The sequence below is a fragment of the Schistocerca nitens genome, chromosome 8 (genome assembly GCF_023898315.1).
Source record: "Schistocerca nitens isolate TAMUIC-IGC-003100 chromosome 8, iqSchNite1.1, whole genome shotgun sequence".
In the NCBI taxonomy this organism is placed as follows: domain Eukaryota; kingdom Metazoa; phylum Arthropoda; class Insecta; order Orthoptera; family Acrididae; genus Schistocerca; species Schistocerca nitens.
Genome location: NC_064621.1, coordinates 579,750,272 through 579,769,131, shown reverse-complemented (window position 1 = coordinate 579,769,131; position 18,860 = coordinate 579,750,272). Strand labels below are relative to the sequence as shown.

Below are 18,860 nucleotides of genomic sequence, written 5' to 3'. Positions count from 1 at the left end.
AAATTCTTGATGCTTTTGATAATGATAACACTTTTGCACAACGCATCGTGTTCAGTGATGAAACGACATTCCATGTTAGTGGTCAGGTAAACAACAACAATGTTCGAATTTGGGTCCTACGGAAATCAAATGGTTCAAATGACTCTGAGCACTATGGGACTTAACATCTGAGGTAATCAGTCCCCTATAACTTAGAACTACTTAAACCTAACTAACATATGGATATCACACACATCCATGCCCGAGGCAGGATTCGAACCTGCAACCGTAGCGGTCGCGCGGTTTCAGAATGAAGCGCCTAGAACCGATCGGTCACAACAGCCGGCTTCAGAACCCCCATGCAGCCATTGAGCATGTGCGAGATTCGCCCAAAACCAATGTGTTTTGTGCGATATCCCTTATCATTTGTTTACGGCCCATGGAAGCACGGTTAACGGTCATCAGTATCTCGCTATGTTACAAAACCGGTTGTTTCCGAGGCTGCAAGAACACAATTTCATTTTTCAACAAGACGGGGCACCCCCTCAATCGAGTCGCCAAGTGCGTGAATATCTGAATGAAACTCTAACAAATCGTTGGATTGCAAGTCAAGGAGCTGGCGACTTATTATATCTCAGCTGGACTCCACGGTCACCGGATTTGACACCCTCTGACTTCTTCCTGTGGGTTTCGTTAAAGACAAATTTTATGTACCACCACTCCCACAGAACCTGGAAGAGTTGACCAACCAGATCCGTACTTCCATAACATCGGCACGAACGACATGCTTGCCCGAGTATGGGAGGAATTTGAGTATCGATGTGATACTGTTCGTGTCTGATGGAGGACATACTGAACATCTGTAATTAGAACTTAAGAGGTTCGTAAATATTTGTGTAAAATTTCATGTTCATATGTCTTAAAATTTAATAAATGTACGGATTCGAAATACGTATATTCTTTGTGAAACATCCTGTATATCCTGTGTTGCAGTGCCCTTTAGTGTCCCTGCTATGCGGAAGACAAACTGGAATGTAAATTTGATCAAAGCTCTTTGAAGACACACAAGAAGACAGCGACATCGATCAGCCTTGATTTCATGCAGCTCTCTATGCCACTTGTCAACGACCTTGCCGCATTGGTAACACCGGTTCTCGTCAAATCTCCCAAAGTTAAACTCCTTTGCCCTTGGCTATCACTTGGATGGGTGACAGTCCGGGCCATCGAGCGCTGTTGACATGAGGAGTGCACTCAGCCCTTGTGTGAGGTCAGTTGACTGAAAAGTAGAGGCTTGTCACAAGGTGCCCCTCCATATCCGCATCCAGTGACGCCTATCGGCTGATGATGACATGACGTTCAGTCTGTATTGCTGGGTCTTCCGAGGTCTGTTGGGACGGAGAGTCATCAATACTACTCTATCCTGTACATGACTCTTCATCTCCGCATCACCACTGTAACCTATGTCTTTCTGAATCTGCTTATTGTATTCATTTTTGGGCTCCCACCACGCTTACATCCAATACTAAACTGGTGATCCTTCGATGCTTCCAAAAGGTGTCCTAGCAACGGATCTCTTCTTTTAGTCAAGTTGTGCCACAAACTTCTAGTCCCCTCAGTTCTGTTCAGTGTCTCCTCATTAGCCCAGCATTCTTCTGTATCACCATATTTGAAAAGCCTCTATTCTCCTCTTGTCTAAGCTGTTTATCTTCCATATTTCACATAAATATATTGCTACGCTACGGACAAACGCCTTCAGAAAAGACATCGTAGCGCTTGACTCTTAATTCGACGTTCACAAATTTCTCTTCATCAGAAAAGCTTTTCTTGCCATTTATTTTGTTACTCAAATAGTAAAACACATCTAATACTTTTAGTTTCACGTATCTTAATCTATTTCCCTCAGTATCACCTGATTTAATTAGACTGCAATCAATTATCGTCCTTTTGATTTTGTCGATGTTTATCTTATATCCTACCTTTAAAACACTATACGTTCTGTTCTAATGTTCTTCCAAGTCCCTTGCTGTTTCTGACAGAATTACAGTGCCACCAAAAAATCTGGAACTTTTTATTTCCTCCCTCTGAACTTTAATTCTGTTTCCTTGTATAAGATCGGTAATAGGCTACAAACCGGTCTCGCTCCCTTCTAAATCACTAGTTCCCTCTCCTGCCTTTCGACTATTATAACAGCCGTCTGGTTTCTGTAAAAGTCGTAAACAGTCTTAGGGTTCCCGTATTTTACCACTTCTGTCTTCAGAATTTGAAAGTATTCCAGTAAACACTTTCGAAAGCTTTCTCTAGGTCTACATGTACTATAAATGTATATTAGCCTTTCCTTAACATAACTTCTAAGAGAAGTCGCAGATTCAGTATTACCTCACGTGTTCCTACGTTCATCCTGAACACAAATTGCTCTTTCCTGATGACGACTGCTACCAGTTTTTTCATTCTTCAATAAAGAAATCATGTTAGCATTTTGCAGCCATGACTTTCAAAACTGTTAATTCTCTAAAATTCACACCAGTTAACACTGGTATTTCTCGGGAATTCGAATTATTACCTTCTTCTTTAAGTTTGAGGGTATTTAGCCTGACTCGTTCGTCTTCACAGCAGATGAAATAGTTTTGTCATGGCTGGATCTCCCAAGGCTATCACTAGTTCTGTCATAATCTCGTTTACTCCCCAGGCATTGCTTCGGCCTAGGTCTTTCAGTGCTGTGTCAAATTCTTCTCGCAGTATAATTTCTCCCCCATCTCCACTTATGCCATCTGCGCTTTCTATAATATGGTTTTTAATATCGACTCCCTTGCGTAAGTAGTCCTTCCACCTTTCAGATTGCCCTTCTTTGCTTAGTACTGGTTTTCCATCTGAGCTCTTAATATTCATACAGCTCCTTTTCTTTTTTTAGTTTTCCTGTAGGCGGTAACAGTCTTTCCCCTATCGAAACATGTTTTTAAATCCTTACATTTGTTCTGCTGCCATTCCTGCTTAGCCATTCGGCACTCCCCGCCAATCTCATTTTTAAACATTTGTATTTTCTTACGCATGCTTCAGTTGCTGCATGTGATTATTTAACTGAATACAGTCATGAGATTGCGCTATGTTGTTTCATATATTATGAGTAGACAGAAAAACGAGACAGATACTTCTAAGCTGTATGCAGTAACACTTCTTTAGAAATCTTGGTAAATTGACGGTAAAGGGTCACCATTGACTAGAAAGATGACAATTATATCACAACAGCTGCTAACAGAAGAGCTGGAATTGGGTTTACGTTATTTCCTGTGTCCTGGCGCTTGTGCAGTTTCATACAACAACTTCCACTGCATAACTTTGGGCTTTAACAGGTCACCATCGTAACATATAATGTAGATTTCAAGAAATGTTAAACAATGGATATCGCATTCAAATAATTTTGATACATATTTCTGGGAAAATCGTGAAATGATGAAGGCAAAATAGCTCTTATTCTGATGTTTGTAGTATCATTCAGATTTTGTTCTACATGATCTCATCAGTTATTATAAATTTCTGACCTTAGAAGACTGATTTTGACTAATGGAATGGAGTTTCAAACCTTCAATACATGCATAGATATCAACAATATACTGCAAAAATATTTTTTGTTGCTGATGTAAAATGCTGAAATAATCTGTAGTTGAAAGGTGATAGCAGGCATATTGCAACAGAGTAATTTTATTTCTATGTTGTCTCACAGTAGATATTTTTAGTGTATTGTGGAAGATATTAGCATGCCACTCAGTGTCTCCATCAGGAAATAACAATGGATATGCTAATGGATCTAGTGAGGAATCTAAAACGAAAATATTTTAGACAGAAACAGCTTTTCTTAAAAAAAAAAAAACCATCAACTGTAGTGAAAACAGCAGCCACGTTATTTTGAACTGAGTCATGGCAATGCTGGATGTGTAAATTTTTACTATCCATGAAAACAATAGAAATTTGTCTATTTTAATATTTTACTCTTGCACAATAATCTTTAATCACCGTGAAAAAGTGCACAAAAAGATCAGCACGTTCTAATTCAATAGAAATTTCATGTATTACATTGTTATCATTGTTGCATGCCTAGTTTGATAATTCATTCCCTCCACAGCGAACAGCAGTGTCGAACCCACAAAAGTATAACTGTGCAAAGCATGATGAACAACCGCGTCACCGCATGTAGAAGTCATTGGTCCTGACCTATGAAAAAAATTACGTAGTTCTTAAAGTGATACACTGCACGAAAACTATGTCTGAAATTTTAGCCTAAAAGTGACCATTGCAAATGCTGCATTGTCATTATAAATATTACTGAAACAGTTCTTTGTTTTGTCATGGATTCTTGGATCATTTGAATTGCGTCATTGATAAAGTGCATTGAAAAATTAACTTCATTTTGTCACTGGCAAATTACTTTTCCCATATAACAGCACAATTTGAATACCATTGCATTATGTACAGTAAACTTGGATGCAAATTATTTTGCATTACAAACCAGGCACTGTAGACTCATCAAACTGCAGTTGCAACTGTCAAAATTATGTGCAGTTATCTTCAGTGCACATTTAAACGTATTTTCAGTAAAACAGTTGAATTATCATTAGTAATGTTCACATTCCTATTACTTTCTCTGAACAAGTGTTGTATCTGTCTAGATCTGCGTCTTTCACTCTGACCCGTTAACGTCCTCCTTCCAGGCATAGGCTAAAACAAGTCAAAGTTACTCCAAAGGAAGAAATTAAAAACTACGAACTTACTTCAAATTTTCTGGTAACGGCGGCCAATGTACATAAAAGTACACTTAAAGAAAAGTAAGTGACATAACGACCGCAATATGCAACGTTATTTTCGTCAGCCTAGCAATTGTAGTACTGCAGATACATGGTATGTGTGTGTTACTACAAATGAACCATGTACACATGAACGGCCCTATAATGCAGCTTATTTTCGTGTGTTGGACCTCCATAGCACCTGATCGGAATGCAGGGCAGACGTTGGCAACACTTTACTTTCCGACGTTCCCGCATTGGAGATTTTAGTGCGTGATAAGGAAGGTATCATCAGACCGTGAATATGAAAACACCTACTTTCTTTAACTACTCTTAATGGGTCCGTACACACATGATTCTTTCTTTGCGCACATCTATGGCAAAGTGCCTTTCTAATTATAGAAGTTTCATTGGCCTCCTTGTATAAGTAATATTAATAATAGGTACTTTAATTTTCGTGTTCGCGTATAAATATTGTGATTAATAACATTGATAGCATTTTAATTAGCATTGCACGATAATGCGAAGGTTTAAACTAGAACAGTCAAACTTTCTGTTAATTTCCGATGTTTGTCGTTGAGTATCAATAGCGAATATACATAAATTCTGAAAACCGCCTGTAAGCCCCAAATTCTGAAGCGTTAATTTAATATTGAACGTCCTATATGAAACGATAATTAATGGCATCGTGTTCCACGACACGCATTCGGCACGTCCGTGTCTCATGGCTACAGCTATATGCATTTCATGATGACCCGTTCACTGCTACAAATCAGGCGCACTGAATGAACTGTCGCAGCAAAGGTAGTATTTTACCACTGGTCTCAGAGATACTGCATGACTATCAATATACAACGGTACATGCAGCCACAGGGAAGAAATAATTCAATAACAAAACTCCAAAATATTAGCAGCAACTAAGAGCGCTGACAAATAATTTACCTCCATTTTTGTAAATAAGCGATTCTCGATTAAAGAAGGGGCAACATTGTGAACTCAGTAACAGCGATTTTGGAAAATGTGTTTCTTTGTGTTACCTAATAGAACACATATACACCTGAGTTATTAGCAAATTTAAATACAGAGTCACAGGACTTAAAAGTTTTCCACTATTTTTCTCGTTTACATTTTTCATATGAAGAGACCTGCTCGCGTCTGAAGTCAGTAACATGTTTCAGGGCTGTCGCCACAACCTGTGGCGGAAGCAATGCAGCGAGCCGAGTTGCGTACCTCCAGAGCTGAGCACCTGCTGAAGACAAACAGCTGCCCAGCCTCGAGACTGATTCCAAGCATTGACCCAGTGATGGCGCTGCCGTGGGGCACATGCGGAGCGAAGCACTTCCAGACACACTGCTACGACCGTTTTAGCTGACGTCGTCTGCTAACTTTAGCTGGATCTGGAGCGCACGATGATCTGATTGACTTAGCGTGTCATAATCATTACGTTACAATGTGTCAGACCTTATATTTGCATCACATTACGATTTCGTTGACGCCTGCACGATGAATACATTTCATCATGCCAAAATGTTCCTTAAGGTTCTCTACAATTCAAACCATATTTATATTTTGTCTCGCTTCAGACCAATGAAATAATCTTTATCACTAATAACTGAGATGGAGTTAAACCATTACCATCCAACAGCAGGCAACAACAAACAGTACTTTGTGTTACTGAACCGTGCAAGCAAATTCACGAAGTTCATCGGTGTGCAAAATTTAAGGACGGTAGTAACTTTCACGTGATGCGTTACTGCGACATAACGTAGGTCGATAAAACTGGGACCATATATGGAAATAACTGCTACAGTATAGTTCGGAAGGAACTTTAAAGACATACACAATGAGACCAGTAAAATCGCATTTTCATAATTAATAATTATTCTGAAGTCACCACGATTTGTGATGGTCCTTTGAACATTAGAAAAACGGTAAATGGTTCTTAATGGACCGCGTGATGGCAAAGCATATTCTGCGACCAGCTCCCGTACTGGCCGCAAGGTTGTTAACGAGTTCTTGTGGTCGGGCGACTACTCCTTCACCAGCGCGGTTGGCAACTGCATCTTCCCATCTTCCCATTGCATCCTGCAAGGGTTCGATGAGATTCAAGCGGGGGGAGGGGGGGGGGGGAATGGGCAGGCCAGTCCATTCCCTGAATATCCTGTCTTCCCAAAATCAGCTCCATCTGCACCATGATTGTTATCTCCGCACTGGTGGGAAAATGGGACGCATTACCACAGGAACTCCTTACCACCGTTGTGTCCAACATGGGAGCACCTTGCAGAGCATATGTTGCCGTCCGTGGTGCTGACACACCCTATTAAATGTCATGTCAAGACTTCTTTATTGTCGAAGGGTTCATCGTAAATGGTGCTGACTACAGTGTAATTATTGTATCCGATTAAAAGTATCGTTACTGTTCGTCTCATTGTGTAAATCTTCCAGCTTCCTTCAGTATTATACTGCAGCAGTTCTTTCGGTGTATGGACCAAGTGTCACCGAGCAACCAGAGTGTTACTTGGCAGTGACACGTAATGTGAAAGTTACTTTTGTCCTTAACAAAAGTTAAGGATGAAAGTAAATATAATGAAGAAAATAGAATAATGGACATCAGTTTCTGTAATGAGGAAAATAGAATAATGGACATCAGTTTTTGTTGTTCATAGCATGAAACGGGAACTCGATATCAGGCTGTCAGGGTAAGGCAGTACACACGTTGTATGCGTAGACCAAATATGAGAAATCTGAGTTAGTACAACAATTTGACTGTCGTATACGAGTATCTATACCATATGGTCGAATGTTAAAAGTAGTAGTCATCCAGCCCAGTCGTACTAGTACGTGTTGTTTATAATGGTAGCATAGAAGGCCAAAGTTATTTCGTAATGATTCCTCTTGTTACTCTTGCGCTTTCCTATTTTCATAATAAGCTGTCTTGCGTGAAAAATGTAGAGATATACTCTAGCAGTACCTTCAGGCATTCAACAATTCAGTACTTTTAGTTAGCTTCCCTAACTCAAATCATAGCTACGTACATTTAAACCTATAGGGCCATTGTAAAGCATGAAATAACCACCAGTCATTCAATTTCTAACCTTCGATGGCAAAGAGCATGATTTAATTGCAATAAAATACTGATAACTGTCGAGAACTGCAGATGAAAATCCTGACATCATCAGAATCACTCGTAAAGATTTGTACTGAAACTGTTGGTACCTTTCAGAATAAAACCCTGGCTTCTGTGCTGGTCCTATTGTTGGATTCAACGAACCACTAAACAGATAATAAACAAGTATGATATATTCAAATCAAATTCCGGCCAAAAATCATAGTGCATCATAATTTGTATAAATCTTTGAAGATAATGCACATTAGAGGTGCATCACAGATCAGACCAGCTAAATTCTTAAATGTCCTTTATTCCAAATATATTGCAGTTAGATTGTATAGTATGAATTAAAATTTCTATTACAGCTGAATACGTTTCGAAACCAATATGAATCTTGTACCTACCAATCACTGCATACGATTAACGATAAGTTTTTCCATAAAATTGAAAGGATATAATCTGACGCTTATTGAGCTCCACGTATGGTGCCTCAGCACTCATTCAAATACAACGTACACATGAGTATGTTTCTTTGTTTGTAACATATTGACGAAACAATACACGTTTCCGAGTTTACTGCTATCGTACACAGACTTGTGAGTCACAGTTTGACGTTTGTGGAACTGAACGTGCTTTTCCTATAAATTGTTATTAACGCGTGTCTTCAGAGTCATCGTACGAGGAAATTAACTCGAAATCTACCTGAAGCTTCATAAATATAAAAGTCTTATACAAAGATGCTTTAAATGTAGACTGAAGTGAGCTTTGACAAATGAAATCACTAGCATTGACAGTTAACAGCTATCGAAGTCGATGAGAAGACCTTAGAGGCTCCATTACTTGATAGATAAGAATTGGCAAATGCTTAAATTCCTGTGTGTGGGAAATTAAGAACAAAATTTGTTTGGAGATCCAGCATATTTGTACTCTGTAGACTGAATTTTTTCAGCAAACTTTGATACAGTATAGCTACTAATCCATGGTTACTTTTTATTCGTCTCTGTCTTACAACTTCAGGTTTCATAAAGAGGATGATCGTGTTACTGACGTTGCTGCCTTCAGTCGGAGACCGAGTTGATACATTTCTCCACGCTCGCCTATGCTGTGCCAGTCTCTTCATCTCTGCATAACTACCTCAACTTACCACCATCTGGACCTGCTTACCGTACTAGTAAATTAAATGTAATTCGTTATTATTTGCTGCAAGTGTAGTTACGGTCTTACAGTTCCAATATGACTATTTGGCATCATTCTGGAGTTATATCCCCCCGCCCTCCCAGCAGCAGACGTCACTCCAGTACCAAACTGAACACTACTCCGTGACTCAGAATATATTTTGTCGTACAGTCTCTTCTTTTAGTGGAGACAGGATAATTTTTTTACCCCATTTCAGTTCAGTACCTGCACTTCAGCTACACAATCTACCTACTTAATCTCCAGCATTTTTCTATAGCGATACATTTAAAACATTTCTATCCTCTTCTCTTATGAGCTGCTTAACATTCACGTTTTACTTATGTACAAGGCTACGTTTCAGACAAGTACTTTCAGAACGGACATCCTTACACTTAAATATGTATTAGATATTAACAGATTCCTCTTTTTCCGTGCTGTGACTAGTCTGCATTTTATATTCTCTCCATTTAGGCTGTCATCAGGTACTTTGCTGCTCAAATAGCAAAACACATCTACTTCTTTTGGCGTCTTGTTTTCTAATATAAAGCTCTCAGCGTTACGTTCACCCAAGTCTTTTGTTGTCTCTGACAGAATTGCATTGTCATCGTAAAACTTCAAAAATTTGATTTCTTCTTCCCGAACCTTAATTTATTCACGAAATTTTCTTTGACTGCTCAGTGAATGACCTCGGGGATAGGGTACACCCCTGTCTTACTCCCTTCTCAACTTCAACTCTTATAACCGCATTCTACTTTCTGTACAATTTGTACATTATATTTTTTCTCTGTGTATTCTACACCTGCTACCATCCGGATTTCAAATAATGTCTGTCAATTAACAATGTCAAAAGCTTTCTCTAAGTCTACAAATTCCATAAAAGTAAGTTTGCCGTTCTTTACTCTATCCCCTGTAAGTCGTAGGGACATTATCTCCTCGCACGTTTCTCCGGAATCGAAACTGATCTACATCAGTGTGGGCTTCTAAAAGTTTCTGCATTCTTCTGTAAATAATTTGTATCAATATTCTGCAACCATGACATATTTAACTGATAGTTCGGTGAAACTCACGCTTGTCAGCAGATGATTTCTTTAAAACTGGAATTATTACATTCCTCTTGAAGTCTGTACGTATTTCACTTGTCACATATAATTTGCACACCAGGTGGAGTAGTTTTATCAAGGCTGGCTCTACGAAAGATGCCAATAATACTGAACTAAGTCATCAAGTCATCTGTGCCATAGGTGTTACTTCGATTTAAATCTTTCAACGATCTTTCCGCAGTACCATATCTCCCATATTATCTTCATCCAGTTCATCTTCGATTTCTATAATACTACCTTCCAGTTCATTTTCCTTGTATACCCCGCAAAAGATTCCTTCCAACTTTCAGCTTCTTTTACTTTGCTTAGTACCTAGTACTTAGTTTGATTTTAAGATGGGTGTAGCTGTCTGTCCCCCAATTGCACATAACTTCAAGAAAAACACTTTTATCCTCTAAAATTCTTGCTTAGACATTTTCCACTTCCTGTCACACTCATTTTTGCGACGTTTGTATTGCCTTTTGCGTGTTTCATTTGCAGAATTTTTCACGCTTTCTCCTTTCATCAACTGAATTCAATATCACCTGTGGTATCCAAGGATCTCTAATAGCCTGTATCTTTTACTTTGTTTGATTCTGTTTTGCCTCCAGTGTTTCATCTCTTAAAGCTACGCATACGACTTTTAACGTTTTCCATACCCTTATTTCAGTCAAACTTTGCTGCCGTTGAAACTCTCAACTACCTCTGGTTCTTTCAACTTATCCAGGTCCATCTCTTTATTATCTACCTTTCTGCTATTTCTTTAGTTGTAATGCGCAGTTCGTAAACAATAAATTAGGGTCAGACGCCAAATGTGTCCCTATAAATGTTTCAAGTTTAAAATGCAGTTCATAAATCTGAGTGTAAACGTTGCATAATCAATCTGAAATCTTCCAGTATCTCCAGGTCCCTTCCACGCATACAGCCGTCTTGCATCACTCTTAAACCAAGTGTTAGCGATGTTTAAAATATGGCCTGTGCAAAATTCTACCAGGCAGGCTCCTCTTTGATTCATTGCCCTCAATTCATGTTCTCCCATTATTCTCCCCTCTCTTCGTTCCCTTAATATAAAGTTACAGTTCTCTTGTCTTTCTTAACTAACTGAATAATTTATTTTATTTCGTCATACATTCTTTCGATTTCTTCGTCATCTGCTTAGCTAGTTGGAATACAAGCTTTTGCTATTGCGGTGTGTGATTGCTTCGTGTTTATCTTGGCTTGATAATGCGCTCACTGTGTTGTTCAAGTCACTTTACCACTCAGAGTAGCAGCGCAACAGGGCCATGATTTCTCCGATGTTGCAAGGCTAGATTAGTCGGTCATCCAGACTGTTGCCCTGCAGCAACTGATAAGGTTTCGTAAGTTAGTCTGGCCTCTACACAGACACCCCTCCGTTGTGGTTGCGCCTGTGGTATGGCTATCTGTATCGTTGATACATGCAGGCCACCCCACCACGGCAAATTACGTGGATCATGGAAAGTGAGTGGAGCGGGAGGACGATCATGAGAGAGGACTAATTTCGTCAACACCTGGCGGGTTTTGAGCTTAGGTTACATATTTAGAATTGTGCAGTACTCCTCACCGAAAATTTCCTAATTAAAATTGCAGAACTATACCTTTTATCTTTTCTTTGACTTTTTAGTTTATCGTCACGTTATGTTGCATCTGATTTCTTGTTGATATGGACATGTGTATTTACATATGACTATTATTCGTTGAAAGTTAAGTATCGGTGTTGTATAGAACATAAGCTATTCGAACAAAATGAGAATGTCTCAGTTTGTTGGGGCATGCACATTTTACCACATTTTTTGTATAATGAGAAATTACTATATTACGTTGAAAGACCTGTAAGATTCCAGGAAGCGTTAGAAGTAAGCAAGTGATGGTGTACTGACCATTGGTTTGCTTGAAGACGGTGACGATCATTCTTCATTGTTCTAAAAATTTTGTTATGTATGATACAAAGCAAAAATGCAGTGAGCCTGAATTCCTAGACTTCACAGTAATTTCTGACTTATTCTTAAGATTTTTCTTTCCATAAACTGTTTTTGTGAACTGCTGTTTATTTACAACACTAATTTTAAGTTAAACTGTTTAACCGATTTACGTTCGCTAAGATTTACGGTTGTTACTTAATTATTAGTATTATATTTCATAATAAAATCAATTAAAACATATTGTAACTTCTTGTAGTGATGTCTTTTCTGTGTTTCTTTACTGTTCCTATTACCTGTTATTTGTACCACTAAATCACTGGTGGATTTTTGAACCATCATGCACAATGAAACTACTCTCTTTAGGATACTTTGTGCATCATGTACTTTTCTGTGAGTATAACCACTTGAAACGTTACAAGGGTTGGTATTCAATAAAATCCGCCCAATGGTATGTATTATTAGTCGTTTACTCCTTACATCAAACAAACAGTGCTTTATTTCTACAAAGCCAAATCACTAGCTCTTTACCTTATAAATTGCCTTTAATTTTTGAATGACAATGGAATAAAAGTAGTTGTATGACGTCTTCATAATATGCAACACAGACATAAATTTACTCTGTGAAGGTGAAGTGTCACCTTCACTCACTTATCATATATACTTAGGGCTCTGGCATGGGACTTCAAAAAGTCTCCTTCATCGTAATGCAAGCAGGCACTTAAAATGGGCACATTGAACGTTTTTTTTTTTTTTGTGTTTAGGACACCTTTCTAATATCCTTCTCATCATCGTATTTATATATCTGAATATTTCTGTATGCGTAATGTCTGACCTACAGTTTGTGCTTTTCTATTTATCAACATTTTCGCTATGGGTGGATATCTCTTTAATTATTTGGTGTAGTCAGTAACTGGATTCGGGCCTTCTTATTTTGATCTGTGCAGATCTGCATCCGAGAACAGATAGCTGAAGTAGCTGAAGATCTCTAAATTTTAATTTTTGTGTGGGAAATCATGTGATCTAAAATTAACACAGTGGTTCGTAACAATAAATTTCTTTTAAATCGAGAATAAAGTTGCGAAAGGCTGTCGAGCAAACATAACAAATCCCTGAAACTGGTTCAATATACAGTCCAATCTATGAAAAGTCTACTTCATAAGGTAGGTTTAAAGGCACAGAACATGTACTCGAAGACATCCATTGTCAAGAGAGAAACAGACTACAAAACAGTGCAAAAAAATCAATGGAAGTTTATCCAATCATCCTCATAAAATTAGATCCCAAATACTGAAAGCATTAAAACTGAAAGAATGCACGGTGTGTTCCAGTGCCATGGTCACTGTGTGGTGCTAGCGGTGTGGACAACGGGAAACGGACGTTACTGAATCCAAACGAAATCGCGGAGGAGGAACAGCTTTGTCTTTTTCTTTATTATTTTATTATTATTATTATTATTATTATTATTATTATTTGTATTCAGTAAGTCTTAACTGTGTTTCAGGGTTGTTCGCTATTGACTGGATACGAGATGCTGAGGGGCGTACACCAGTAATTTGTACTTAGGATGCACTGCACAGCAGTCTAAATTATCAGTTCAAAATAGCAAATGTGATTCGTCAAAATATTGCAGGAAAGTAAATAATGTGAAATTTATCGGACAAATGCCTCAACTTTTCGAAATAGACGAAGATGTACAGGAAGCTTGAGCCCTATCCACAGGTTTTTAGCTGTGTTCTAACAATGAACATTGAGAGTAGTGTGTGTCTATTGTTTTGGGAAGAGGAAATGAAAATATTGGAATAAACCCTTGGATTTGTAGATGAATTACCTATGCTCTCTCAGATTGTGTCATGTACTGTAATGCACATTAATCTTTTAGAAGAAATAGCCAGTAGGACCGGATTCACAAAACAAACAAATATTGCAACGAAATGCATGAAAACAGTTGCTGGCCAAACACAGAAAGTAAAAAAATTTAAGTACCTTGTGGAGGCAATGAAAAACTTTTTGTGGAAAACCTGCTATAGAGGAAAGAATACAAAATCAGTTTCATCTGGTATTGACTGATAACCAATAGTGACTCGTTCAAAAACATGGTAAGGAATACTTTGCCTTATTTTTTTTTTTTTTTACAGGCTGCATTCAGATCCTTCCTAAACAGAGGTAAAAGGTCTCACTCATTGCTACCGATCACGAGCAGAAATAAACGCTATCAAATACACTGATCAGTCAGAACATTATGACGACCTACCTACCATCGATATAAAACCATCCAGGCGATATCAGCGTCACCAGGCAAGGAATGACTGCTCGTCTGACACACGCATGTTCCATGTAGTATGACTGAGCGTGCTGTCCGTGTGTAGAATGGGGAAGGCGTGCGATTTATCTGAGTTTCACCGAGGGCAGACTGCGATAGCCCGGAGGCTCGGCTCGGCCATATAGGACACTGCACGACTTATCGGGGGCTCGAGGGTGCTGGCGAAACGTTGTTGTGATGCCTCGTGTAAGGAGGAGAAATGCGTACCATCACGTTTCCGACTTTGATAAAGGTCGGATTGTAGTCTATCGCGATTGCGGTTTATCGTATCGCGACATTGCTGTTCGCGTTGGTCGAGATCCAATGACTGTTAGCAGAATATGGAATCGGTGGGTTCAGGAGGGAAATACGGAACGCTGTGCTGGATCCCAACGGCCTCATATCACTAGCAAGATGAGAGCCAGCCGGCCGATGTGGCCGTGCGGTTCTGGGCGCTTCAGTCTGGAACCGCGTGCCCGCTACGGTCGCAGGTTCGAATCCTGCCTCGGGCATGGTTGTGTGTGATGTCCTTAGGTTAGTTAGGTTTAAGTAGTTCTAAGTTCTAGGGGACTCATGACCACAGATGTTAAGTCCCATAGTGCTCAGAGCCATTCGAAACATACGATGAGAGACATCTTATCCGCATGGCTGTAACGGATCGTGCAGCCGCGTCTCGATCCCTGAGTCAACAGATGGGGACGTTTACAAGACAACAACCATCTGCACGAACAGTTTGACGACGTTGGCAGCAGCATGGATTATCAACTCGGAGACCATGGCTGCGGTTACCCTTGACGCTGCATCACAGACAGGGGCGCCTGCGATGGTGTACACAACGACGAACCTGGGTGCACTAATGGTAAAACGTCATTTTTTTCGGAGGAATCCCGGTTCTGTTTACAGCATCATGATGGTCGCATCCGTGTTTGGCGACATCGCGGAGAAAGCACATTGGAAGCGTGTATTCATCATCGCCATACTAGCGTATCACCCGGCGTGACGGTATGGGGTGCCATTGGTTACACGTCTCGGTCACCTCTTGTTCGCCTTGACGGCACTTTGAACAGTGGACGTTACATTTCACATGTGTTACGACCCGTGGCTCTACCCCTCATTCGATCCCTGTGAAAACCTACATTGCAGCAAGATAATGCATGACCGCATGTTGTAGGTCCTGTACGGGCCTTTCTGGATACAGAAAATGTTCGACTGCTGCCCTGGCCAGCACATTCTCCAGATCTATCACCAATTGAAAACGTCTGGTCAATGGTGGCCGAGCAACAGGCTCGTCACAATACGCCAGTCACTACTCTTGGTGAAGTGTGTATCGTGTTGAAGCTGCATGGGCAGAAGTACCTGTACACGCCATCCAAGCGTATCACGGCCGTTATTACGGCCAGAGGTGGTTGTTCTGGGTTCTGATTTCTCAGGATCTATGCACCCAAATGGCGTGAAAATGTAATCACAAGTTAGTTCTAGTACAATATATTTGTCCAATGAATACTCGATTATCATCTGCATTTCTTCTTGGTGTAGCAATTTTAATGGCCAGTAGTGTAACATGAGACTTTAATGCTGGACAGAATAAAAGTGTATGTGAACACACAGTTCACCGAACACTGCTAATGATGGGCCTCCGCAGCCGACGACCCATGCATGTGCCAATGTTAACACCACGACATCGGCTGCTGCAACTGTGGAACATGTGACCATCGGTACTGGAAGTTGGCGTAGTGGCAGGGCGTTGCACGGTCTGATTATTGTCGATACCTTCTTCTTTTTTTATGGTAACATTCACGGGGGCATCCATGGGTGCAGTGGAAATCGTTCAAGGGATCATGACGGCCAGGAATATCGTAAACTGGTCGCAGACGACCTACACTCCTTCATGATGATCATGTTTCGCGACGGCAGAAGCAATTTCAAAATGATAATGAGCTATGTCACAAGGCCAGGAGTGCGATGGAGTCGTTCGATGAAAGCGATGGCTAGTTCCGATAAATGTGTTTGCCCGCAAACTTGCCAGTACTGAACCCAATTGAACTCATCTGGGATGTGATTGAACGTCGCGTCAGAGCTCATCCTACCCCTCCTCGGAATTGACGTCAATTAGATGACTTGTGTGTGCAGATGTGGTAGATCCCTCCAGCGACCTACCAAGGGCTCGTTGCTTCCATGCTAAGGTGCGTCGCCGCTGTTATCCGTGTCAAGGTTGGACGTACCGGCTATTAGGTAGGGTGGTCATAATGTTCAGGCTAGTCATTGTATACTGACCGTGATAACAGCTGTCATGATCGTGAAATGGGTACACCTTCACGACGCATAATACAAAGCAGAAGCAACCATAATGATACATCCATTTCCTACAACACACAAAAACCCACTTGTATAACTGAACCATATCGGACAAAATAGGCAACCTGTTTTTAAAACAGCAGATGTCGGGATTTCTTCTGCCACCAATAAGGAAGAAGCTGAACGATTAAATTTCACATTTAACAGATTAACTGAACATATCAGAAATTTATAAAGTCACATGCAGTGATTGTGACAAGTGTTACATCGGTGAAACGGGAAGAACTTTTTAGACCCGTGTATTTTAGACTTGATAAAGGTAATACGTCAGCTATAGCGAACATACAGATCAGGATACAGTGTTGCAATAGGCAGTGGTCTTCTGCATTATTTACAAAAGAGCTGGAAAACTGACAACTTGATGTGTTGGGCAGATGGAAATGTTTATCCATGGCCAAATGTTGGAAAACGAGATCTTAAATTCAGTCACAGAGTTCGTTCAGAATTCAAATATCTTCATCAAGTTCAATTTAGAAATCCCAATGTAGAAAATACGTTACATTAAGATTGCATTTGAGTCCAGGTCCCAGTAACATCTTTGTAATTCTGAAAAATAAATCTTATATGCCCTCATTTTTATTATAAAATTGTCACAGTCGCTAATTCTGTAACATATTTCGACAACCAACATAGCTCATGTGACAGTAAGACGTGCTCAGGACACTGCAGGTGTGACTGACAATATATCGATAGTCAAATCTAAATAAGCTTTGTTTTAACCGTCGTCTTTTTCTCTGCACTGTATTTATGATATCGTGTTTCAACATAGCGGTTGGGAACAATGGCTAACAAGATCAAAACAGCCATAGAAATAGATATCCCTCAACACATCATAACATGACTGCCACGCTACAAGAACAAACTCAGTGACAGAACTGCGTAGGCTCCCGCGGCCAGAGTCAGTCGATATAAAATTTTTCTGGGTATGGTACCGCGTCTTATTGCATAAAACTACTGCTCAAGAAAATCAATGTTTCGGCCACGGCTGCAGCGGCCTTCTTATGGATCTACTGGTGCATTCTAGCTATACAGTGATCGTTATATTTTGTTACTACCGTTTACTGCACATACCATTAGTCATAATTTTAAAAAGATACTTCTTTTCATCGGTCTCCGGCCGGAATGGCCGAGCGGTTCTAGGCACTACAGTCTAGAACCGCGCTACCGCTACGGTCGCAGGTTCGAATCCTGCCTCGGGCATGGATGTGTGTCATGTTCTTAGGTTAGTTAGGTTTAATTAGTTCTAAGTTCTAGGGGACTGATGACCTCAGCAGTTAAGTCCCTTAGTGCTCAGAGCCATTTTTCATCGGTCACTTAAGGAAGAAGGAACGGGAACTTTATTTTAATAGGTTACTGCAGTGGAGGGAGAGCGTAACTTACGTTGTCTATTGGCTCTTGTATTATGTGCCATGAATGGTGGTCCCCGGCGAATGAGAAAATTGCTCCTGTTTACCGAGTGCTGAACATCAGTCACGCGGCGGCAGCTGCTCGCCGATAGTGCTCGTGCCTCGTGTTGACTGCAGTCTGCTGGGCTCTGATTGCTGGCAGCCAAGATGGGGCAAGCCTGACTCCATCCTCTCCATTCATGTTCTTAGGGTGTTTAAGCACTTCGATGGCCTCTCTGATTTTGCGTCTCGTCATAGCCGGCTGCTTCACCAACACACATCTTTCGTTGAATTTTTCTTTTCCGCAATGTTGATGATGTTCTACCACTGCAGATTTGATGTATTGTCTTAGACGAATATAGCACTCGTGTTCCCGAATGCGCGTTGCTATTGGCCTGCCAGTCTCGCCGATGTATGCATCTCCGCATTCGCATTCCACCTTGTACACGCCTGCAGTGTGTGATGCATCCACCTTGTCCGTAGTAGAGCCTAGGACGTCCTGGATCCTACGACCACTATCACTAAGGCTGCACCCCAACGCAGTGAAGGTGTTTGCCTTTTCGGTCAGTAACATTTTTCACTCGAGGCAAGTGACTTCTGGGTGCAGTTTGTGTATTTGTAGCTTATCTTGCTTACATGTATTCATCGACAAAGCTGTGTGGATCGATTTATGGCTATCGCCATTCGCTACAAACTTTGTGCGAAGCATTTTGAGCTCAGCTCAGAAGAACTCCGTCACCCGTTCTTTGGTAGTCCGTGCACA

At 40.4% G+C, this 18,860-nt stretch overlaps 1 protein-coding gene across 1 annotated transcript in view; it reads left to right on the top strand.

Moving 5' to 3' along the window:
* Positions 1–13,047, top strand: part of LOC126199685 (protein O-mannosyl-transferase TMTC1-like) — a 229,400-nt gene extending 216,353 nt beyond the window's left edge. Inside the window, exon 11 of the mRNA XM_049936612.1 lies at positions 13,003–13,047. Coding sequence (XP_049792569.1) covers positions 13,003–13,047 — 45 coding nt within the window. The remainder of the gene's footprint in view (positions 1–13,002) is intronic.
* Positions 13,048–18,860: the final 5,813 nt, after the last annotated feature.